Source organism: Coregonus lavaretus (assembly GCF_964263955.1).
Source record: "Coregonus lavaretus genome assembly, chromosome: 33".
NCBI classification, from domain to species: domain Eukaryota; kingdom Metazoa; phylum Chordata; class Actinopteri; order Salmoniformes; family Salmonidae; genus Coregonus; species Coregonus lavaretus.
Window position 1 is genome coordinate 435,170 of NC_140020.1, and position 24,953 is coordinate 460,122.

Genomic DNA, 24,953 nt, shown 5'->3' on the forward strand with positions numbered 1-24,953 from the left:
ACTGTGTTTGCTTAGCTGTGTGTGCGTTAGTGTGTGTGTGTGTGCGTGCGTGTGTGTCCTTTGTTAGATTTACTTGGCCGACCGGCATTTTACAGTCACGCCTCGCGGCGTCAGTTAAGCTAATGGCTTGTTCCGCCCAGACGTTTTGTCTTCATCAGAGAGGAGGAGATTGAGGAGGTGGAGAATGTAGGAGGAGGGTGGGGGGGGGGGGTAAGTTGACGTCTGGACTTTTCCCATCAAACCTCGATGATGTTGGTAGATTGTAACGACGGATGAAACTGCAATAGATAAGGGAGAAGGAAAAAAACAAGATAAATGTGACTGTGCATTCGGACCGATACCGTTAAGCAGCGCTATCCTTATCAGTCCTGTCAGAGGAAGAGGGGACTGAATGGATGAAGAAGAGGACGGAGACATCATCTGCATCCCAAATGGCACCCTATTCCCTATATAGTGCACAACTTTAGACCAGAGAATGGCACCCTATTCCCTATATAGTGCACAACTTTTGACCAGGGTCCGTGGGGAGCCGTCTGAGACGCCCTCTGCGGAAGGAGACAGAGGGATAACATTATGTTTAAAAAGAACATGCTAGTCTAATGGTGTTGCCTCAGTTTACCAATCAAAGCATGTGTTTGATTTCTCTGTTGGAAAAGAGGAATGTTAAAAAACTCGGACAACATAACCTCACCCCATTGTCTGTCAGTAATCAATCCATATTCATTAACTGTGGTTGTTGTAAGAGGTGTTATGTTGATTCCTGCTCTGTCCTTGTCTGTCTCAGCGATCTGTCGAGACAGATAAAACCATCATCACCATCGATCACAATAAGTAATCAGTTAGTGAAGTCTCGCAAGAACAGCTAGCGATGTCTGCCTAGAACGTTTAGGTGAGAAGAGGAGGGAGGGAATCGATCTCCATAAAAGCCACTTTCCTATCCAGCTCCTACCTCCCCCTCACCCCCTCACCCCATAGTAGGTGACTACCTCCCCCTCACTTCATAGTAGGTGACTACCTCCCCTTCACCCCCTCACCCCATAGTAGGTGACTACCTCCCCCTCACCCCCTCACCCCATAGTAGGTGACTACCTCCCCCTCACCCCCTCACCCCATAGTAGGTGACTACCTCCCCTTCACCCCCTCACCCCATAGTAGGTGACTACCTCCCCCTCACCCCATAGTAGGTGACTACCTCCCCCTCACCCCCTCACCCCATAGTAGGTGACTACCTCCCCTTCACCCCCTCACCCCATAGTAGGTGACTACCTCCCCCTCACCCCATAGTAGGTGACTACCTCCCCCTCACCCCCTCACCCCATAGTAGGTGACTACCTCCCCTTCACCCCCTCACCCCATAGTAGGTGACTACCTCCCCCTCACCCCCTCACCCCATAGCAGGTGACTACCTCCCCCTCACCCCATAGTAGGTGACTACCTCCCCCTCACCCCCTCACCCCATAGTAGGTGACTACCTCCCCCTCACCCCATAGTAGGTGACTACCTCCCCCTCACCCCCTCACCCCATAGTAGGTGACTACCTCCCCCTCACCCCCTCACCCCATAGTAGGTGACTACCTCCCCTTCACCCCCTCACCCCATAGTAGGTGACTACCTCCCCCTCACCCCCTCACCCCATAGTAGGTGACTACCTCCCCCTCACCCCATAGTAGGTGACTACCTCCCCCTCACCCCATAGTAGGTGACTACCTCCCCCTCACCCCCTCACCCCATAGTAGGTGACTACCACCCCCTTCACCCCCTCACCCCATAGTAGGTGACTACCTCCCCCTCACCCCCTCACCCCATAGTAGGTGACTACCACCCCCTTCACCCCCTCACCCCATAGTAGGTGACTACCTCCCCCCTCATCCCCTCACCCCATAGTAGGTGACTACCACCCCCTCATCCCCTCACCCCATAGCAGGTGACTACCTCCCCTTCACCCCCTCACCCCATAGTAGGTGACTACCTCCCCCTTCACCCCCTCACCCCATAGTAGGTGACTACCTCCCCCTCACCCCCTCACCCCATAGTAGGTGACTACCTCCCCTTCACCCCCTCACCTCATAGTAGGTGACTACCTCCCCCTCACCCCATAGTAGGTGACTACCTCCCCCTTCACCCCCTCACCCCATAGTAGGTGACTACCTCCCCCTCACCCCCTCACCCCATAGTAGGTGACTACCTCCCCTTCACCCCCTCACCTCATAGTAGGTGACTACCTCCCCCTCACCCCCTCACCCCATAGTAGGTGACTACCTCCCCTTCACCCCCTCACCCCATAGTAGGTGACTACCTCCCCCTTCACCCCCTCACCCCACAATAGGTGACTACCTCCCCTTCACCCCCTCACCTCATAGTAGGTGACTACCTCCCCCTTACCCCCTCACCCCATAGTAGGTGACTACCTCCCCTTCACCCCCTCACCCCATAGCAGGTGACTACCTCCCCCTCACCCCCTCACCCCATAGTAGGTGACTACCTCCCCTTCACCCCCTCACCCCATAGTAGGTGACTACCTCCCCCTTCACCCCCTCACCCCATAGTAGGTGACTACCTCCCCCTCACCCCCTCACCCCATAGTAGGTGACTACCTCCCCTTCACCCCCTCACCTCATAGTAGGTGACTACCTCCCCCTCACCCCCTCACCCCATAGTAGGTGACTACCTCCCCTTCACCCCCTCACCCCATAGTAGGTGACTACCTCCCCCTTCACCCCCTCACCCCACAATAGGTGACTACCTCCCCTTCACCCCCTCACCTCATAGTAGGTGACTACCTCCCCCTTACCCCCTCACCCCATAGTAGGTGACTACCTCCCCTTCACCCCCTCACCCCATAGCAGGTGACTACCTCCCCTTCACCCCCTCACCCCATAGTAGGTGACTACCTCCCCCTCACCCCCTCACCCCATAGTAGGTGACTACCTCCCCTTCACCCCCTCACCTCATAGTAGGTGACTACCTCCCCCTCACCCCATAGTAGGTGACTACCTCCCCTTCACCCCCTCACCCCATAGTAGGTGACTACCTCCCCCTTCACCCCCTCACCCCACAATAGGTGACTACCTCCCCTTCACCCCCTCACCTCATAGTAGGTGACTACCTCCCCCTCACCCCCTCACCCCATAGTAGGTGACTACCTCCCCCTCACCCCCTCACCCCATAGTAGGTGACTACCTCCCCTTCACCCCCTCACCCCATAGTAGGTGACTACCTCCCCTTCACCCCCTCTCCCCATAGTAGGTGACTACCTCCCCCTCACCCCCTCACCCCACAATAGGTGACTACCTCCCCCGTCACCCCCTCACCCCATAGTAGGTGACTACCTCCCCCGTCACCCCCTCACCCCATAGTAGGTGACTACCTCCCCCGTCACCCCCTCACCCCATAGTAGGTGACTACCTCCCCCTCACCCCCTCACCTCATAGTAGGTGACTACCTCCCCTTCACCCCCTCACCTCATAGCAGGTGACTACCTCCCCCTCACCCCCTCACCCCATAGTAGGTGACTACCTCCCCCTCACCCCCTCACCTCATAGTAGGTGACTACCTCCCCTTCACCCCCTCACCTCATAGCAGGTGACTACCTCCCCCTCACCCCCTCACCCCATATTAGGTGACTACCTCCCCTTCACCCCCTCACCCCATAGTAGGTGACTACCTCCCCTTCACCCCCTCACCCCATAGTAGGTGACTACCTCCCCCTCACCCCATAGTAGGTGACTACCTCCCCCTCACCCCATAGTAGGTGACTACCTCCCCCTCACCCCCTCACCTCATAGTAGGTGACTACCTCCCCTTCACCCCCTCACCCCATAGCAGGTGACTACCTCCCCCTCACCCCCTCACCCCATAGTAGGTGACTACCTCCCCCTCACCCCCTCACCCCATAGTAGGTGACTACCTCCCCCGCACCCCCTCACCCCACAATAGGTGACTACCTCCCCCTCACCCTCTCACCCCATAGCAGGTGACTACATCCTCTCCTGTTGTCATGTTATCTACTACCTGTCCTGTTGTGATGTAATCTACTACCTCTCCTGTTGTGATGTTATCTACTACCTGTCCTGTTGTCATGTTATCTACTACCTGTCCTGTTGTCATGTTATCTACTACCTGTCCTGTTGTCATGTTATCTACTACCTGTCCTGTTGTCATGTTATCTACTACCTGTCCTGTTGTGATGTTATCTACTACCTGTCCTGTTGTGATGTTATCTACTACCTGTCCTGTTGTGATGTTATCTACTACCTGTCCTGTTGTCATGTTATCTACCACCTGTCCTGTTGTCATGTTATCTACTACCTGTCCTGTTGTGATGTTATCTACTACCTGTCCTGTTGTGATGTTATCTACTACCTCTCCTGTTGTGATGTTATCTACTACCTCTCCTGTTGTCATGTTATCTACTACCTCTCCTGTTGTCATGTTATCTACTACCTCTCCTGTTGTGATGTTATCTACTACCTGTCCTGTTGTCATGATATCTACTACCTCTCCTGTTGTGATGTTATCTACTACCTCTCCTGTTGTCATGTTATCTACTACCTCTCCTGTTGTGATGTTATCTACTACCTCTCCTGTTGTCATGTTATCTACTACCTCTCCTGTTGTGATGTCATCTACTACCTGTCCTGTTGTGATGTTTCAGGATACTTTACCAATAAACTGTTTACTGATTAAAGGAAGGCTGTGAGGAAGTTTATAGGGAGCTACATGGGAATTGGAAAGGGAAGTGATGACTCTGTTCCACACTGTGATATCCACACTACCATACCACTTAGAATGAAGCAGTGATATCCACACTACCATACCACTTAGAATGAAGCAGTGATATCCACACTACCATACCACTTAGAATGAAGCAGTGATATCCACACTACCATACCACTTAGAATGAAGCAGTGATATCCACACTATCATACCACTTAGAATGAAGCTGTGATATCCACACTACCATACCACTTAGAATGAAGCAGTGATATCCACACTATCATACCAGTTAGAAGTGTATTTATGCATTTATTCTGAGTGGCATGCTATGGACATTGGTAGCTAGCTATTCCCAATGTAGCCCATCAACACAACACAACACAACACAACACAACACAACACAACACAACACAACACAACACACACACACACACACACACACACACACACACACACACACACACACACACACACACACACACACACACACACACACACACACACACACACACACACACACTGAATGACTTTCTGTAGCACAGCAATTAGCAGCATGGTGTGGAATACTGAATAACTCTGTTTGATTGATCCCAGTGGACCAGTTTTAATGACCAAATGGCAGAATGCAGAGTGTTATTCTCTGCAGTATGGAGCTTTATAAGTCACCCCTAAAATAGAAATATTTAACATTTCTGAACAATACATTTGTGACAGAAAAATCATCCTCGTAATGCTCACTCCAGTAATTCTGGAAAAAAACGTATTGAAGCCGTCATCATCGCGACCCTCATCAGAAACCCTCTCTTTCCCCATCGACCTCCTAATGAGAAGAGGTAAAGGAGGAGGAACAGAGGATTACCCCTGAGCTAAGTTTGAATTTCTCTCTACCCTGGGGTGGTGAACTTTATGATGCAGATGACCCCTCTGATCGATTGGCTGGTGGTTTCAATACAGAGCTCTTAAAGACTAAGGATGCTTCCCAAATGCCACCCTGTTCCCCCATGTAGCCCATAGGGACTGTAGTGCACTATACAGGGATTAGGGTGCCATTTGAAAGGCATCCTAAATCTGTTGGCCACCATCCAGTGCTATCCAGTGTTCCTATATGCCAGGGGTCTGCATTTTTTTGGGGGGCATTTAGTTTTTGTTTAAAAAAAAATATGTTCCCAAGTATTACCACAAATAAAAAAGAGAGACATAAATGTATGTGATTGTGTCAATGAAATCAAAGTATGAAACATTATTTTCAAATAAAACGTCTTTTTGGGTTTACTTGTTGTCAATTTTCAGTCTACAAAACATTTATAATTATGTTCCTGGCCCCCCCCCGACCATCCGCTCAGACAAAGATTGTCCCGCGGCTGAATCTAATTGCCTGCCCCTGTATTGGCCACCACTATTGGCATCTGTCTCCATTTGGCAAGCTACTCCTGATTACATGTATTTTTCATAGCAGGGGACTCTCTGCCTCTTTCACTTCTCCTCTTCAGCCTTCCACATAAAGACACACCAACAAGCTGGTCCACACAGTCAATCTGTGCAATCCAAGCATTTTCCCTTTGTCATCCGCCACTGACACACAATGTAGGTGTCACCAATGACATTTGGAGTGTGGGTGTATGTTTTTTTCTTGTGTTTTTTTTATTTTTTTGAAGGTTGACGACTGAACACCTGCGAGATGGAATGGGGTGCGATATTGGGACATTCCATATATTCCAATATTCCAACAGTATAGGTTACCATGGTGACGGTAGAGAGGGAGCTGCCTGTGAATAACGTGGGTATGAAACTTTCATAGAGAAGGTCACAGTTGAAATGGAGTGCACACACACACACACACACACACACACACACACACACACACACACACACACACACACACACACAAACACACACACAAACACACACAGCAACAGTAACTAGTGATATATAGAGGTCACAGCAACAGTAACTAGTGATATATAGAGGTCACAGCAACAGTAACTAGTGATATATAGAGGTCACAGCAACAGTAACTAGTGATATATAGAGGTCACAGCAACAGTAACTAGTGATATATAGAGGTCACAGTGCTCCAAATGGATGGGTTCCGGTAACCTTGGATATAGAGTAGCAACCATTCAGCCCAGCACTATGTGGAAACTGTTAAGGTGTAAAGTGTGTAAAAGTGGAGATGTGGAGTGCCTGCAGGTGTTGTTGCTTAGCTTTTGACTGCTTCTGTATTTGATATGATGCAGGTACATGAATACATCATCAGGTACCCAATGTGGTGCTAAATGTAGTACATTAAGTAATTGCTTACTACAGTTTGTGATAAGTACTTGACTTAATGGCCAATGTGTTGACTACAACCTACAAACTGTGTCCCATGGTCTGTCCTCTGGGTGACCATGGCCACCTTGCTCCTTAGCAGTCCTCCGCTGCGGTATTCATTAATTCATCTGTCTGTCTCTCTCTCTCTCTCTCTCTCTCTCTCTCTCTCTCTCTCTCTCTCTCTCTCTCTCTCTCTCTCTCTCTCTCTCTCTCTCTCTCTCTCTCTCTCTCTCTCTCTCTCTCTCTCTCTCTCTCTCTCTCTCTCTCTCTCTCTCTCTCTCTCTATTCATTCATTCATTCATCTATGTACCTTGCTCCGTAGCAGTCCTCCAGAGCAGTGTTCTGGCGTGCTCGCCAACGATGACGTCTTTACTTTGTCTTTACCGGAGCTGGAGTCGTTGTCCTTGATGATGTCATACTGCCGACAGAACAAGGCGATTACAGCTGCGGGGGAGAGATGGATTAACATACTGTCATCGTCACTCACAGGCCTGTCATCACATCCTGTTATTGTAACCTGGGGAGGTAGAGGCATGTTGAAAAGGTACCTGGCTAATTCCCAGGGAGGGTATGGTGGTGGTGAAAATGGTGGAGTCGATGGTGGTGTCTTTATCTTTGAGCAGGGAAGATAAGTATATTGCTACCCAGGGTATTCAGAACCGTCAGTAAACTGATGCTCACTGCCTGAGAGGTGGTCGTAGGGTTTTCTGGAAACGTTCCTGGTCGGAGGATTCCTGAATTTCTAGCTTATTCCATTCTGAATCTGGGACTCTTCTAAATCAAATCACATTTTATTTGTCACGTTTCGTAAACAATAGGTGTAGACTAACAGTGAAATGCTTACTTACGGGCCCCTCCCAACAATGCAGAGAGAAAAAATGAAAAATTATACACACACATAGAATAAATACACAATGAGTAACGGCAACTTGGTTAAATACACAGGGTACCAGTACCGAGTCGATGTGCAGGGGTACGAGGTAATTGAGGTAGATATGTACATATAGGTAGGGGTAAAGTGACTAGACAACAGGATAGATAATAAACAGTAACAGCAGTGTATGTGATGAGTCAAAAGAGTTGGTGCAAAAAGGGTCAATGCAGATTCTCTGGGTTAGCTATTGATTAACTATTTAACTATTTAGCAGTCTTATGGCTTGGGGGTAGAAGCTGTTCAGGGTCCTGTTGGTTCCAGACTTGGTGCATCGGTACCGTTTGCCTTGCGGTGGCAGAGACAACAGTCTATGACTTGGGAGGCTGGAGTTTTTGATAATTTTTAGGCACTTCCTCAGACACCGCCTGGTATAGAGGTCCTGGATGGCAGGGAGCTCGGCCCCATTGATGTACTGGGCCGTACGCACTACCCTCTGTAGCGCCTTAAGGTCGGATGCCAAGCAGTAGCTGGATGAGAATGTTAGCTGGTTGATCTGCCTGTTTGGTTCCCTGGATGAGAATGTTAGCTGGTTGATCTGCCTGTTTGGTTCCCTGGATGAGAACGTTAGCTGGTTGATCTGCCTGTTTGGTTCCCTGGATGAGAATGTTAGCTGGTTGATCTGCCTGTTTGGTTCCCTGGATGAGAATGTTAGCTGGTTGATCTGCCTGTTTGGTTCCCTGGATGAGAATGTTAGCTGGTTGATCTGCCTGTTTGGTTCCCTGGATGAGAATGTTAGCTGGTTGATCTGCCTGTTTGGTTCCCTGGATGAGAATGTTAGCTGGCTGATCTGCCTGTTTGGTTCCCTGGATGAGAACGTTAGCTGGTTGATCTGCCTGTTTGGTTCCCTGGATGAGAACGTTAGCTGGTTGATCTGCCTGTTTGGTTCCCTGGATGAGAATGTTAGCTGGTTGATCTGCCTGTTTGGTTCCCTGGATGAGAATGTTAGCTGGTTGATCTGCCTGTTTGGTTCCCTGGATGATAATGTTAGCTGGCTGATCTGCCTGTTTGGTTCCCTGGATGAGAATGTTAGCTGGTTGATCTGCCTGTTTGGTTCCCTGGATGAGAATGTTAGCTGGTTGATCTGCCTGTTTGGTTCCCTGGATGAGAATGATAGCTGGTTGATCTGCCTGTTTGGTTCCCTGGATGAGAATGTTAGCTGGTTGATCTGCCTGTTTGGTTCCCTGGATGAGAATGTTAGCTGGTTGATCTGCCTGTTTGGTTCCCTGGATGAGAATGTTAGCTGGGTCATCTGCCTCTTTGGTTCCCTGGATGAGAATGTTAGCTGGTTGATCTGCCTGTTTGGTTCCCTGCATGAGAATGTTAGCTGGTTGATCTGCCTGTTTGGTTCCCTGGATGAGAATGTTAGCTGGTTGATCTGCCTGTTTGGTTCCCTGGATGAGAATGTTAGCTGGTTGATCTGCCTGTTTGGTTCCCTGGATGAGAATGTTAGCTGGCTGATCTGCCTGTTTGGTTCCCTGGATGAGAACGTTAGCTGGTTGATCTGCCTGTTTGGTTCCCTGGATGAGAATGTTGGCTGGGTCATCTGCCTGTTTGGTTCCCTGGATGAGAATGTTAGCTGGGTCATCTGCCTCTTTGGTTCCCTGGATGAGAATGTTAGCTGGTTGATCTGCCTCTTTGGTTCCCTGGATGAGAATGTTAGCTGGTTGATCTGCCTGTTTGGTTCCCTGGATGAGAATGTTAGCTGGGTCATCTGCCTCTTTGGTTCCCTGGATGAGAATGTTAGCTGGTTGATCTGCCTGTTTGGTTCCCTGGATGAGAATGTTGGCTGGTTGATCTGCCTGTTTGGTTCCCTGGATGAGAATGTTAGCTGGTTGATCTGCCTGTTTGGTTCCCTGGATGAGAATGTTAGCTGGGTCATCTGCCTCTTTGGTTCCCTGGATGAGAATGTTAGCTGGTTGATCTGCCTGTTTGGTTCCCTGGATGAGAATGTTAGCTGGGTCATCTGCCTGTTTGGTTCCCTGGATGGGGAACACTTAAACAACACAATGTAACTCCAAGTCAATCACACTTCTGTGAAATCAAACTGTCCACTTAGGAAGCAACACTGATTGACAATAAATTTCACATGCTGTTGTGCAAATGGAATAGACAACAGGTGGAAATTATAGGCAATTACCAAGACACCCCCAATAAAGGACTGGTTTTGCAGGTGGTGACCACAGACCACTTCTCAGTTCCTATGCTTCCTGGCTGATGTTTTGGTCACTTTTGAATGCTGCCGGTGCTTTCACTCTAGTGGTAGCATGAGACGAAGTCTGCAACCCACACAAGTGGCTCAGGTAGTGCAGCTCATCCAGGATGGCACATCAATGCGAGCTGTGGCAAGAAGGTTTGCTGTGTCTGTCAGCGTAGTGTCCAGAGCATGGAGGCGCTTTCAGGAGACAGGCCAGTACATCAGGAGACGTGGAGGAGGCCGTAGGAGGGCAACAACCCTGCAGCCTTTGTGCAAGGAGTAGCAGGAGGAGCACTGCCAGAGCCCTGCAAAATGACCTCCAGCAGGCCACAAATGTGCATGTGTCTGCTCAAACGGTCAGAAACTGTCACGCTCTGGCTCCGGGACTTTGTATTTTGAGCCAGGGTGTGTTTCTTTTTGGTTGTGTTTTGTTTGGTTGGTTTGTCATTGGTTGTGTTTGGTCAAATGACTCCCAATCGGAGGTAACGAGTGTCAGCTGTCGGCTCGTTATCTCTGATTGGGAGCCATATTTAAACTGTGTGTTTTCACCTTGTGTTTGTGGGTTTTTGTTCCTTGTCAGTCATTGTCACTGTGGACTTCACTTATCGTCGGTTGTTTTGTTGTTTTCGTGTTACGCTTATATTTAATAAAGCATCATGTTTGTATCACACGCTGCGCCTTGGTCCGCTTCCTGGAACGACGATCGTGACAGAAACAGACTCCATGAGGGTGGTATGAGGGCCCGACGTCCACAGGTGGGGGTTGTGCTTACAGCCCAATACCGTGCAGGACGTTTGGCATTTGCCAGAAAACACCAAGATTGGCAAATTCGCCACTGGCGCCCTGTGCTCTTCACAGATGAAAGCAGGTTCACACTGAGCACATGTGACAGACGTGACAGAGTCTGGAGATGCCGTGGTGAACGTTCTGCTGCCTGCAACATCCTCCAGCATGACCGGTTTGGCGGTGGGTCAGTCATGGTGTGGGGTGGCATTTCTTTGGTGGGCCGCACAGCCCTCCATGTGCTCGCCAGAGGTAGCCTGACTGCCATTAGGTACCGAGATGAGATCCTCAGACCCCTTGTGAGACCATATGCTGGTGCGGTTGGCCCTGGGTTCCTCCTAATGCAAGACAAATGCTAGACCTCATGTGGCTGGAGTGTGTCAGCAGTTCCTGCAAGAGGAAGGCATTGATGCTATGGACTGGCCCGCCCGTTCCCCAGACCTGAATCCAATTGAGCACATCTGGGATATCATGTCTCGCTCCATCCACCAACACCACGTTGCACCACAGACTGTCCAGGAGTTGGCGGATGCTTTAGTCCAGGTCTGGGAGGAGATCCCTCAGGAGACCATCCGCCACCTCATCAGGAGCATGCCCAGGCGTTGTAGGGAGGTCATACAGGCACGTGGAGGCCACACACACTACTGAGCCTCATTTTGACTTGTTTTAAGGACATTACATCAAAGTTGGATCTGCCTGTAGTGTGGTTTTCCACTTTAATTTTGAGGGTGACTCCAAATCCAGACCTCCATGGGTTGATAAATTTGATTTCCATTGATAATTTTTGCACATTCAACTATGTAAAGAAAAAAGTATTTAATAAGATTATTTCATTCATTCAGATCTAGGATGTGTTATTTTAGTGTTCCCTATATTTTTTTAAGCAGTGTATATAATAATATATATAATAGGGTATATAATAGTATATATAATAGGGTATATAATAATATATATAATAGGGTATATAATAATATATATAATAGGGTATATAATAGTATCAATAAAGTATATATAATAGCGGATATAATAGTGTATATATACAATATTAGGGTGTATAATTGTATATACAATAGTATATATAATAGGGTGTATAATAGTATATATAATAGTATAATCAGTACCAGTCAAATGTTTGGACACACCTACTCATTCCAGGGTTTGTCTTAAAAAAAAAAAAATTACATTGTAGAATAATAGTGAAGACGTCAAAACTATGAAATAACACATATGGAATCATGTAGTAACCAAAGAAGTGTTAAACAAATCAAAATATATTTTATATTTGAGATTTTTCGAATAGCCACCCTTTGCCTTGATGACAGATTTGCACACTCTTGGCATTCTCTCAATCAGCTTCATGAGGTAGTCACCTGGAATGCATTTAAATTAACAGGTGTGCCTTGTTAAAAGTTAATTTGTGGAATTTATTTCCTTTTTAATGCGTTTGAGCCAATCAGTTGTGTTGTGACAAGGAAGGGGGGTATACAGAAGATAGCCCTACTTGGTAAAATACCAAGTCCATATTATGGCATAAACAGCTCAAATAAGCAAAGGGAAACGACAGTCCATCATTACTTTAAGACATGAAGGTCAGTCAATACTGAACATTTCAAGAACTTTGAACATTACTTCAATTGCAGTCGCAAAAACCATGAAGTGCTATGATGAAACTGGCTCTCATGAGGACCGCCACAGGAATGGAAGACCCAGAGTTACATCTGCTGCAGAGGATAAGTTCATTAGAGTTACCAGCCTCAGAAATTGCAGCCCAAATAAATGCTTCACAGAGTTCAAGTAACAGACACATCTCAACATCAACTGTTCAGAGGAGACTGTGGGAAACAGGCCTTCATGGTCAAATTGCTCCAAATAAGCCACTACTAAAGGACACCAATAAGAAGAAGAGACCTGCTTGGGCCAAGAAACATGAGCAATGGACATTAGACTGGTGGAAATGTGTCCTTTGGTCTGGAGTCCAAATTGGAGATTTTTGGTTCCAACCGCCATTTCTTTGTGAGACGCGGTGTGGGTGAACGGATGATCTCTGCATGTGTATTTCCCACCGTAAAGCATGGAGGAGGTGGTGTATGGTGTGGGGGTGCTTTGCTGGTGACACTGTGTGTGATTTATTTAGAATTCAAGGCACACTTAACCAGCATGGCTACCACAGCATTCTACAGCGATACACCATCCCATCTGGTTTGGGCTTAGCGGGACTATCATTTGTTTTTCAACAGGACAATTTTATTTTTATTTTTATTTTTATTTCACCTTTATTTAACTAGGTAAGCCAGTTGAGAACAAGTTCTCATTTACAACTGCGACCTGGCCAAGATAAATCAAAGCAGTGCGATAAAAACAGAGTTACATATGGGGTAAACAAAACATAAAGTCAAAAATACAACAGAAAATATATATACAGTGTGTGCAAATGTAGCAAGTTATGGAGGTAAGGCAATAAATAGGCCATAGTGCAAAATAATTACAATTAGTATTAACACTGGAATGATAGATGTGCAAGAGATGATGTGCAAATAGAGATGCTGGGGTGCAAATGAGCAAAATAAATAACAATATGGGGATGAGGTAGTTGGGTGGGCTAATTTCAGATGGGCTGTGTACAGGTGCAGTGATCGGTAAGGTGCTCTGACAACTGATGCTTAAAGTTAGTGAGGGAGATAAGAGTCTCCAGCTTCAGAGATTTTTGCAATTCATTCCAGTCATTGGCAGCAGAGAACTGGAAGGAATGGCGGCCAAAGGAGGTGTTGGCTTTGGGGATGACCAGTGAGATATACCTGCTGGAGCGCATACTACGGGTGGGTGTTGCTATGGTGACCAATGAGCTAAGATAAGGCGGGGATTTGCCTAGCAGTGATTTATAGATGACCTGGAGCCAGTGGGTTTGGCGACGAATATGTAGTGAGGGCCAGCCAACGAGAGCGTACAGGTCACAGTGGTGGGTAGTATATGGGGCTTTGTAGACAAAACGGATGGCACTGTGATAGACTACATCCAATTTGCTGAGTAGAGTGTTGGAGGCTATTTTGTAAATGACATCGCCGAAGTCAAGGATCGGTAGGATAGTCAGTTTTACGAGGGCATGTTTGGCAGCATGAGTGAAGGAGGCTTTGTTGCGAAATAGGAAGCCGATTCTAGATTTAACTTTGGATTGGAGATGCTTAATGTGAGTCTGGAAGGAGAGTTTACAGTCTAACCAGACACCTAGGTATTTGTAGTTGTCCACATACTCTAGGTCAGACCCGTCGAGAGTAGTGATTCTAGTCGGGTGGGCGGGTGCCAGCAGCGTTCGATTGAAGAGCATGCATTTAGTTTTACTAGTGTTTAAGAGCAGTTGGAGGCTACTGAAGGAGTGTTGTATGGCATTGAAGCTCGTTTGGAGGTTTGTTAACACAGTGTCCAATGAAGGGCCAGATGTATACAAAATGGTGTCGTCTGCGTAGAGGTGGATCTGAGAGTCACCAGCAGCAAGAGCGACATCATTGATATACACAGAGAAAAGAGTCGGCCCAAGATTTGAACCCTGTGGCACCCCCATAGAGACTGCCATAGGTCCAGACAACAGGCCCTCCGATTTGACACATTGAACTCTATCTTAGAAGTAGTTGGTGAACCAGGCGAGGCAGTCATTTGAGAAACCAAGGCTATTTAGTCTGCCAATAAGAATGCGGTGGTTGACAGAGTCGAAAGCCTTGGCCAGGTCGATGAAGGCGGCTGCACAGTACTGTCTATTATCGATCGCGGTTATAATATCGTTTAGGACCTTGAGCGTGGCTGAGGTGCACCCATGACCAGCTCGGAAACCGGATTGCATAGCGGAGAAGGTACGGTCTGTGATCTGTTTGTTAACTTGGCTTTCCCAACTCTAATAGAAAGGAATGGTACAGATTGTCTAGCCCAGATGATTTGTAGGGGTCCAGATTTTGCAGCTCTTTCAGAACATCAGCTGTCTGAATTTGTGTGAAGGAGAAGCGGGGGGGGGGGGGGGGGGGGGGGGGGGCATGGGCAAGTTGCAGCGGAGGGTGCAGAGCTGGCGGCCGGGGTAGTGGTAGCCAGGTGGAAAGCATGGCCAGCAGTAGCAAAATGCTTGTTGAAATTCTCGATTATTGTAGATTTATCGGTGGTGACAGTGTTTCCTAGCCTCAGTGCAGTGGGCAGTTGGGAGGAGGTGCTCTTATTCTCCATGGACTTTACAGTGTCCCAAAACTTTTTGGAGTTAGTGCTACAGGATGCAAATTTCTGTTTGAAAAAGCTAGCCTTTGCTTTCCTAACTTCCCTGAAAAGTTGCATATCGCGGAGGCTATTCGATGCTAATGCAATACGCCACAGGATGTTTTTGTGCTGGTCAAGGGCAGTCAAGTCTGAGGAGAACCAGGGGCAATATCTGTTCCTAGTTCTGTATTTTCTGAATGGGGCATGTTTATTTAAGATTGAGAGGAAATTACTTTTAAAGAACAACCAGGCATCCTCTACTGACGGAATGAGATCTATATCCATCCAGGATACCCGGGCCAGGTCAATTAGGAAGGCCTGCTCGCTGAAGTGTTTTAGGGAGCGTTTGACAGTGATGAGGGGTGGTCGTTTGACCACGGACCAGTTACGGATGCAGGCAATAAGACAGTGATCGCTGAGATCCTGGTTGAAGACAGCGGAGGTCTATTTAGAGGGTAAGTTAGTCAGGATGATATCTATGAGGGTGCCCATGTTTACGGATTTAGGGTTGTACCTGGTAGGTTTGTTGATAATTTGTGTGAGATTGAGGGCATCTAGTTTGGATTGTAGGATGGCCGGGGTGTTAAGCATATCCCAATTTAGGTCACCAAGCAGTACGAACTCTGAGGATAAATGGGGGGCAATCAATTCACATATGGTGTCCAGGGCACAGCTGGGGGTTGAGGGGGGTCTGTAGCAAGCGGCAACAGTGAGAGACTTATTTCTGGAAAGGTGGATTTTTACAAGTAGAAGCTCAAACTGTTTGGGCACAGACCTGGATAGTATGATTCAGACTCTGCTAGAACATCAGGGTTGGTGGAGTGTGCTAACGCAGTGAATAACTCAAACTTAGGAAGGAGGCTTCGGATGTTAATGTGCAAGAAACCAAGGCTTTTACGGTTACATAAGTCAACAAATGATAACGCCTGGGGAGTAGTAGTGATACTGGGGGCTACAGGGCCTGGGTTAGCCTCTACATCACCAGAGGAAAAGAGGAGGACTAGAATAAGGATACGGCTAAAGGCTTTAAGAACTGGTATTCTAGTGCGTTGGGTACAGAGAATAAAGGGGGCAGAATTTCGGCCGATGTAGAAAAGATTCAGGGCATTATGTACAGACAAGGATATGGAAGGATATGAGTACAGTGGAGGTAAACCTAAGCGTTGGGTAACAATGAAATTGTATAAAAAGAACTAACTGGAACAGCAATAGGCTAGGCATATTGACATGGGAGAGAGGCATAAAGCAATCACAGGTGTTATTAGAGAGAGCTAAGACAACAACTGGTAATGGCGACTAAAGTTTGGGCTGAGGCTAAACAGATAAACAGGATGGGGTACCGTGTAAAGGAACAGTCCAGCAGGCATTAGCTGTGTAGCTGAGTGATCATAAGGTCCAGTGAACAGCAATAAGTGAGTCCGAGAGCAGTTCGAATTGGTGTTACAGCACAGGAAGCACGGTTGTTGTTTGCGTGTGCTAGCGGGCCTGGGCTAACAGATGGATCTTTGTGGTCGTCGCAACGGGAAGCCTGTTGAAACCACAGACGATTACGTCAGCAGACCAGTCGTGATGGACTGGTCACACCTCCAGGCTGTGTATGGGTTATTTTACCAAGAAGGAGAGTGATGGAGTGCTGCATCAGATGACCTGGCCTCCACAATCCCCTGATCTCAACCCAATTGAGATGGTTTGGGATGAGTCGAACTGCAGGGTGAAGGAAAAGCAGCCAACAAGTGCTCAGCATATGTGGGAGCTCTTTCAAGACTGCTGGAAAAGCATTCCAGGTGAAGCTGGTTGAAAGAATGCCAAGAGTGTGCAAAAGCTGTCATCAAGGCAAAGTGTGGCTATTTGAAGAATCTCAAATATAAAATATATCTTAATTTGTTTAACACTTTTTTGTTTACTACATGATTCCATATGTGTTATTTCATAGTTTTGATGTCTTCACTAATATTCTACAATGTAAAACATTGTAAAAATAAAGAAAAACCCTTGAATGAGTATGTGTGTCCAAAGTTTTGACTGGTAGTGTATGTTAGGGTACATTTGAAGTCGGAAGTTTACATACACTTAGGTTGGAATCATTAAAACTTTTTTTTCAACCACTCCACACATTTCTTGATAACAAACTATAGTTTTGGCAAGTCGGTTAGGACATCTACTTTGTGCATGACACAAGTACTTTTTCCAACAATTGTTTTCAGACAGATTTCACTTATAATTCACTGTATCACAATTCCAGTGGGTCAGAAGTTTACATACACTAAGTTGACTGTGCCTTTAAACAGCTTGGAAAATTCCAGAAAAAATTCCAGAAAATTCCAGAAAATGATGTCATGGCTTTAGAAGCTTCTGATAGGCTAATTGACATCATTTGAGTCAATTGGAGGTGTACATGTGGATGTATTTCAAGGCCTACCTTCAAACTCAGTGCATCTTTGCTTGACATCATCATGGGAAAATCAAAAGAAAATCAGCCAAAAATGGTAGACCTCCCCAAGTCTGGTTCATCCTTGGGAGCAATTTCCAAACGCCTGAAGGTACCACGTTCATCTGTACAAACAATAGTACGCAAGTATAAACACCATGGGACCACGCAGCCGTCATACCGCTCAGGAAGGAGACGCGTTCTGTCTCCTAGAGATTAACGTACTTTGGTGCGAAAAGTGCAAATAAATCCCAGAACAACAGCAAAGGACCTTGTGATGGTGCTGGAGGAAACAGGTACAAAAGTATGTATATCCACAGTAAAACGAGTCCTATACCGACATAACCTGAAAGGCCGCTCAGCAAGGAAGAAGCCACTGCTCCAAAACCGCCATAAAAAAGCCAGACTACGGTTTGCAACTGCACATGGGGACAAAGATCGTACTTTTTGGAGAAATGTCCTCTGGTCTGATGAAACCAAAATAGAACTGTTTGGCCATAATGACCATCGTTATGTTTGGAGGATAAAGGGGAACGCTTGCAAGCCAAAGAACACCATCCCAACCGTGAAGCACGGGGGTGGCAGCGTCATGCTGTGGGTGTGCTTTGCTGCAGGAGGGACTGGTGCACTTCACAAAATAGATGGCATCATGAGGAAGGAAAATTATGTGGATATATTGAAGCAACATCTCAAGACATCAGTCAGGAAGTTAAAGCTTGGTCGCAAATGGGTCTTCCAAATGGACAATGACCCCAAGCATACTTCCAAATTGTGGCAAAATGGCTTAAGGACAACAAAGTCAAGGTATTGGAGTGTATCACAAAGCCCTGACCTCAATCCTATAGAACATTTGTGGACAGAACTGAAAAAGCGTGTGCGAACAAGGAGGCCTATAAATCTGACTCAGTTACACCAGCTCTGTCAGGAGGAATGGGCCAAAATTCACCCAACTTATTGTGGAAAGCTTGTGGAAGGCTACCCAAAATGTTTGACCCACATTAAACAATTTAAAGGCAATGCTACCAAATACTAATTGAGTGTATGTAAACCTCTGTCCCACTGGGAATGTGATGAAAGAAAGAAAAGCTGAAATAAATAATTCTCTCTACTATTATTCTGACATTTCACATTCTTAAAATAAAGTGGTGATCCTAACTGACCTAAGACAGGGTATTTTTTACTAGGATTAAATGTCAGGAATTGTGAAAAACTGAGTTTAAATGTATTTGGCTAAGGTGTATGTAAACTTCTGACTTCAACTGTATATAACAGTGTATGTATGCAGTGTTAGGGTACATAATAGTATATATAATAGGGTTTATAATAGTGTATATAATAATATATATAATAGTATATGTAATAGTGTATATAATAGTATATGTAATAGTGTACATAATAGTGTTCATAATAGGGTATATAAAAGTGTATATAATAGTATATATATTTAGGCCTTCTGTAGCTCAGTTGGTAGAGCGTGGCGCTTGCAACGCCAGGGTTGTGGGTTCGATTCCCATGGGGGGCCAGTATGTAAAATGTATGCACTCACTAACTGTAAGTCGCTCTGGATAAGAGCGTCTGCTAAATGACTAAAATGTAAATGTATATATAATAGTATATATATTAGGGTATATAACAGTGTATATATGCAGTATTAGGGTATATAATAGTGTATATGATAGGGTTTATAATGCTGTGTATATTTTAGGGTATATGATAAGTGCTAGCTGATAGGTTTGTTTAGAGCAGGGGTGTCAAACTCATTTTAGCTCAGGGGCCACATGGAGGAAAATCTATTCCCAAGTGGGCCGGACCGGAAAAATCATGGTATATATAACTTAAAAACAACAACTTCAGATTGTTTTCTTTGTTTTAATACGATCAACATACAACATAAAGCTGGAGCCTGAGGACAGTGTGTCCAAAATAGTACAAGCACAACATCACTATTAATCATAAAACACGTCAAGTTTATTTGAAAATTCTAAAGAAAAAGAACACACAAACACACAATGCCTCAGTGATTAACATAACTGTTTCACAGATCACATAACTATATCAGGGTGTCATTTCTCAGGCAGAAATGTAGATAAAAATAATTAAATCCTGTTCCCCAAACAAGTGCAAGAACCACAGAGTCAAGAATAGGTTAAATATACAAATAAAATAAAATCAATTAAAAACAATAGCACATCAACATAAAAACATATAAACATAAAGCTGGAGCCTGAGGACAGTGTCCAAAAGCACAACATCACTATTAATCATAAAACACCTCAAGTTATTTGAAAGTTCTGAGGACAAAGAACACACAAACACACAATGCCTCAGTGATTAACAGAACTGTTTCACAGATCACAGAACTATATCAGGGTGTCATTTCTCAGGCAGAAATGTAGATAAAAATAATGAAATCCTGTTCCCCAAACAAGTGCAAGAACCACAGAGTCAAGAATAGGTTAAATATACAAATAAAATAAAAACAATTAAAAACAATAGCACATCAACATAAAAACATATAAACATAAATCTGAAAGCGTTGCTCAAACTCCCGTAACAGTCCCGTTATTTTATCTTTGAACCGCTTCATGTCTGCCACATGTTGGGTCGCGCACACATTTTTCAGACAGGGGAAGTGAGCTGCATCACCCCCGGCAAGTTGCGTCTCCCACAATGACAGCTTCAACTTGAAAGAACGTATGCTGTCATAATACTGCGTGACAACTTTGTTGCGCCCTTGCAGCTGTTTGTTCAAGTTATTCAGGTGCTCTGTAACATCCACCATAAATGCAAGGTCCGGCATCCATTCTGCGGAATGAAATTCTAACACTGGTTTGCCCTTTTCTTCCATGAACTGTTCAATTTCTTCTCGTAAATCAAAGAAACGCCTCAGCACAGCACCTCGGCTTAACCATCTTACCTCAGTGTGGTATGGCAGGCCATAGATGTGGTCTTTCTCTCTGAGAAGGCTGTCAAACTGACGATGATTCAGGCTTCTGGATCGGATGAAATTAACAGTTTGGATGACCACCTTCATGACGTTATCCATCTTTAATGACTTGCAACACAAAGCCTCCTGGTGTAAAATACAGTGAAAAGTCAAAAAATCACGTCCTCCATTTGCAGATTGCACTTTCTCTCTGAACTTTGTCACAACGCCTGCTTTTTTCCCGATCATTGAGGGCGCACCATCTGTAGCCAGGCTGACAGCACGGGACCAGTCCACTCCGACCCTGTCCAGCGCGCCGACGAGTGCGGTAAAAATATCAGCTGCTGTCGTTGTATCTGTCATCGGCACCAACTCCACGAACTCCTCGGTGACGGTCAATGTGTCATCAACTCCGCGGATGAAAAAATGGCCAGTTGTGCAACATCTGTAATGTCCGTGCTTTCATCAATTGCAACCGAAAACGCAATAAATGACTTTACTTTTTGCTTCAACTGGCTGTCCAAATCCACTGAAAGATCGGAAATCCTGTCTGCAACTGTGTTTCTTGTCAGGCTGATATTTGCAAAAGCCTGCCGCTTTTCAGGGCACACAATCTCCGCTGCCTTCATCATGCATGTTTTTACAAATTCACCCTCACTAAATTGTTTTGAAGCCACTGCGATTTCATTAGCAATGAGGTAGCTAGCTTTCACTGCAGCGTCACTGATGTCTCGGCTGTGAGTAAACACAGACTGCTGTTTCTTCAGACCCGCCAACAGTTCATTCACCTTCTCTCATCTCCGCTGTCCTTGAAAGTTGTCATATTTGTCGGCATGAAGACTCACATAGTGGCGACGAAGGTTATATTCTTTCAGCACTGCAACATGCTCTGAACACACCAAACATACAGCTTTCCCATTCAATTCCGTGATTAAATAGGATGACCATTTTTCTTGGAACACTCTGCACTCTGCGTCCACTTTTCTCTTTTTTGACAGAGACATATTGGGGCAATGAGGGTGCCAAAGCACATAATGTTAAAAGTAGAAGCCGTAATAAATATTGCGGGCAAAACAAAGTAGCTCATTGGCTGCACGTGCTTGACCTACTTGCTCTGCCCCGGTATAAACAGTTTGCTTGCTTAACACAATTGCTATTGCGCCATCCAGTGGACGCAATTGGAACAGCTGTTTATTTTATTGAAAAATTGCACCGCATTTTTATATATATATATATATTTTTTTTTTTTCAAAATCATCTCGCGGGCCGGATTAAACCCGTTTGCGGGCCTGATCCGGCCCGCGGGCCGTACGTTTGACACCCCTGGCTTAGATGATGTTGTCATCCAGACACACACAAGCTCTTATAAAGCGAAACCAAATGTGTTCCTCATTGCAATTTCATCTAGGTATTTACGACAGGTTATTTTCCCTTCTTTACTTCACAACCTCTACAACCCCCTCTGGTGGTTTCCATTCAGGAGTCAAATCAGAGCTGCCTTTATATCTAGGAAGCAGATGATCCTCAGATTGATGTGAAGTCAGCAAACCATTTACCGACCCCCCAATCACCAGGAGAAACTGGCACTCAATTCAATCTTCTATTTGCTGAATACATTATGAGGATATAGCCTAGCTGTTTTTATTTCCTATTGTTTGGGAAAAGCCAGTGGCGTGACGATGATATTACTCATTTATAAAGCACTCATAACACATTTATAAAGCCATTTATGAAACATTTATAAGCCCTCGTCCCATTACCCCCAGAAGGGGTGTAGAATTGGCGATGGAACTGACAGTTACTGCCTACCAAATGGCACCCTTTTCCCTTCACAGTGCACTACTTTTAACCGTAGGATGCACTATTAAAGGGAGCATGGTGCCATTTGGGATGCACACAGTGCCACTTTCTATTCCACATCACAGAGGCTCCTGTCTTCTCTCCCATTCTTCCTTAACCCTCTCCACCGCCAGGTCCCTGGGGTAGGAAATCCTGGGCGCGTCCAAATGATCTCTCCTTCTTCCTGAAGTGTGCGTTCGTTCACTGCTTCCCATAAAACTAAAAGTGTTGGATTGGTGGAGGCGTGAGCTAGTGGGAGTTACCACCATGTATTTTTTTTTTAACCGCTTATTTCCTTTCAAATCAGTGAGGAGAAGTGAACAAGTGCACGCTTTGGGAAGAAGGAGAGATAATTGGGAATTATAAACTGGGTGGTTCGAGCCCTGAATGCCGATTGGCTGTCAGCCGTGGTATATCAGACCGTATACCACAGGTATGACAAAACATGTATTTTTACTGTTCTACTGTTTTTACGTTGGTAACCAGTTTATAATAGCAATAAGGCACCTCGGGGGTTTGTGGTATATGGCCAATATACCACGGCTAAGGGCTGTGTCCAGGCACTCGGCGTTGCGTCGTGCGTAAGAACAGCCATTAGCCGAGGTGCCTTATTGCTTTAATAGCCCCAGTCCGTGCAGGTCCATGGGGTGTCCCAGCCTGCCACTGCTTCATTAAATCGATGAGAATAGAGGCATGAGGCTAATCATTACTGGGGTGGAGGGTTGAATATCCGGGGACTAGTGGGAGAAGTGTGATGTTGATTTGACATGATCACAGAGGGGAAGCTACTCCCTAGCATCCTCAATAATGATCCTGTAAATAATGTAAAACATGTACCAGTTCATAGATCACCGCTGTACCTGTAAAGCCAGTTCTTACCTGCCCACATGAGCAGCACGACCACGATGATGATCACCTCCCCAGTCTCGAGCTGTCGGGACTTGTCCACTCCCTCCACAGCAGGGTCCTCTGTGGGGAGGAGAGGAGACAACAGACCTGGTCAGTACCAGTCAGTACCAAGACCATCATACACAAGAGAGACCATAGGCCAAATACTATAATACACAAGAGAGACCATAGGCCAAATACTATAATACACAAGAGAGAAAACTGTCACCAGTCAGTACCAGACAGTACCAGACAGTACCAGACAGTACCAGTCAGTACCAGACAGTACCAGTCAGTACCAGACAGTACCAGTCAGCACCAGTCAGTACCAGACAGTACCAGACAGTACCAGTCAGTACCAGACAGTACCAGTCAGTACCAGTCAGTACCAGTCAGTACCAGACAGTACCAGACAGTACCAGACAGTACCAGTCAGTACCAGTCAGTACCAGTCAGCACCAGTCAGCACCAGTCAGCACCAGACAGTACCAACACAGCCTGGCTCGGTCCAGTCTGACCTCCAGAGATCACGTTCAAATCCAACCAATCAAACTTTATTGAAATTGAATTTAACCAGCTTAATAGTACGTGTGTGTGAGGACTAATGAGTTCAGTTTTTGATGAGTTAAAATGATTCTCTTGTTCCAATTAGAAGTCTGTCCATCCATCCAATTAGAGTTAATGAACATTCCCAGAGAATCGTTACATATAATCGAAATGCGCCAATTAGATCCATACTGCCAAGACTTAAAAAGCTTGATTGCTCGCTTGGTGTAATGATTCTTGAATACCTGAGATTGTGAGAATGAGATCTAGTTATAAAGACACACACAGAAGTGCAGGAGTTCAAAGAGAATGTAAAAAAATAAGCAGAGGTTTTACCACTCAGTGTGGAGACTACTAACAACTGGGCCATCATGGAGAAGACCCGGACACTGTTACCTACAACCCATCTGTATCAATCCCTATGTCACGGTGTATAAATGGTGTGGTGTGGAATCAGGCGCAGAAGCAGATGTACAGTCCAACAAGACTTTACTAGCGAGTGCAAAATAATCCAAAAACGGCCAGAGGCCAAACAGACGCACACAGGCGTCAAACACGAGCGCACAAACACAGGGCGCAAAAACTCTCCTCAACCGAGGAGGAAGCTATATCGTAACTGGCGTACCGAAACACAGGTAACGCACAAACACCTGACACGAAACAATTACACACAACACTACACTAACAACAAGGAAACTAAATAGGGTGCTTAATGAGACATAACACAAGACAGGTGTGGCTAACAGACAAAACTAATCAAACAGGAAACATAGAACATACAACGGTGGCAGCTAGAATTCCGGAGACGACGAACGCCGAAACCTGCCCGAACAAGGGAGAGAGGCAGCCTCGGCCGAAACCGTGACACCCTACGACAACATAGTACAAAATGGCACCCTATTCTCTACGAGCAAAAGTAGTACACTATGTAAGGAATAGACTGCCATTTGGGATGCATCCAACTTGTCAAAATAGCGTGGAAAGAGATGGAGATAGAGAAGTCCATTTTTCTAATAGGTTATCATTGTCCACCCACCTCAGTCCCAGAGGAGAGGAAGTGCTGGTTAAAATCACACATCAACCTCCACTATTATTAATCCTACTTTACAGGGATTGGCCAAGACTAAAAATCCATTTCCTTCCCTTTCTTCTTCCA

General features: G+C 45.8%; 1 protein-coding gene across 1 annotated transcript in view; it reads right to left on the bottom strand.

The window, feature by feature from the left end:
• Positions 1–236: 236 nt before the first annotated feature.
• Positions 237–24,953, bottom strand: part of LOC311108827 (fibronectin type III domain-containing protein 4-like) — a gene marked incomplete at both ends in the record, with an annotated part of 105,125 nt that continues 80,408 nt past the window's right edge. The window contains 3 exons of the mRNA XM_084151588.1: positions 237–278; positions 7,340–7,473; positions 23,243–23,332. Of these exons, the coding sequence (XP_084007714.1) occupies positions 237–278; positions 7,340–7,473; positions 23,243–23,332 (266 nt within the window). The remainder of the gene's footprint in view (positions 279–7,339; positions 7,474–23,242; positions 23,333–24,953) is intronic.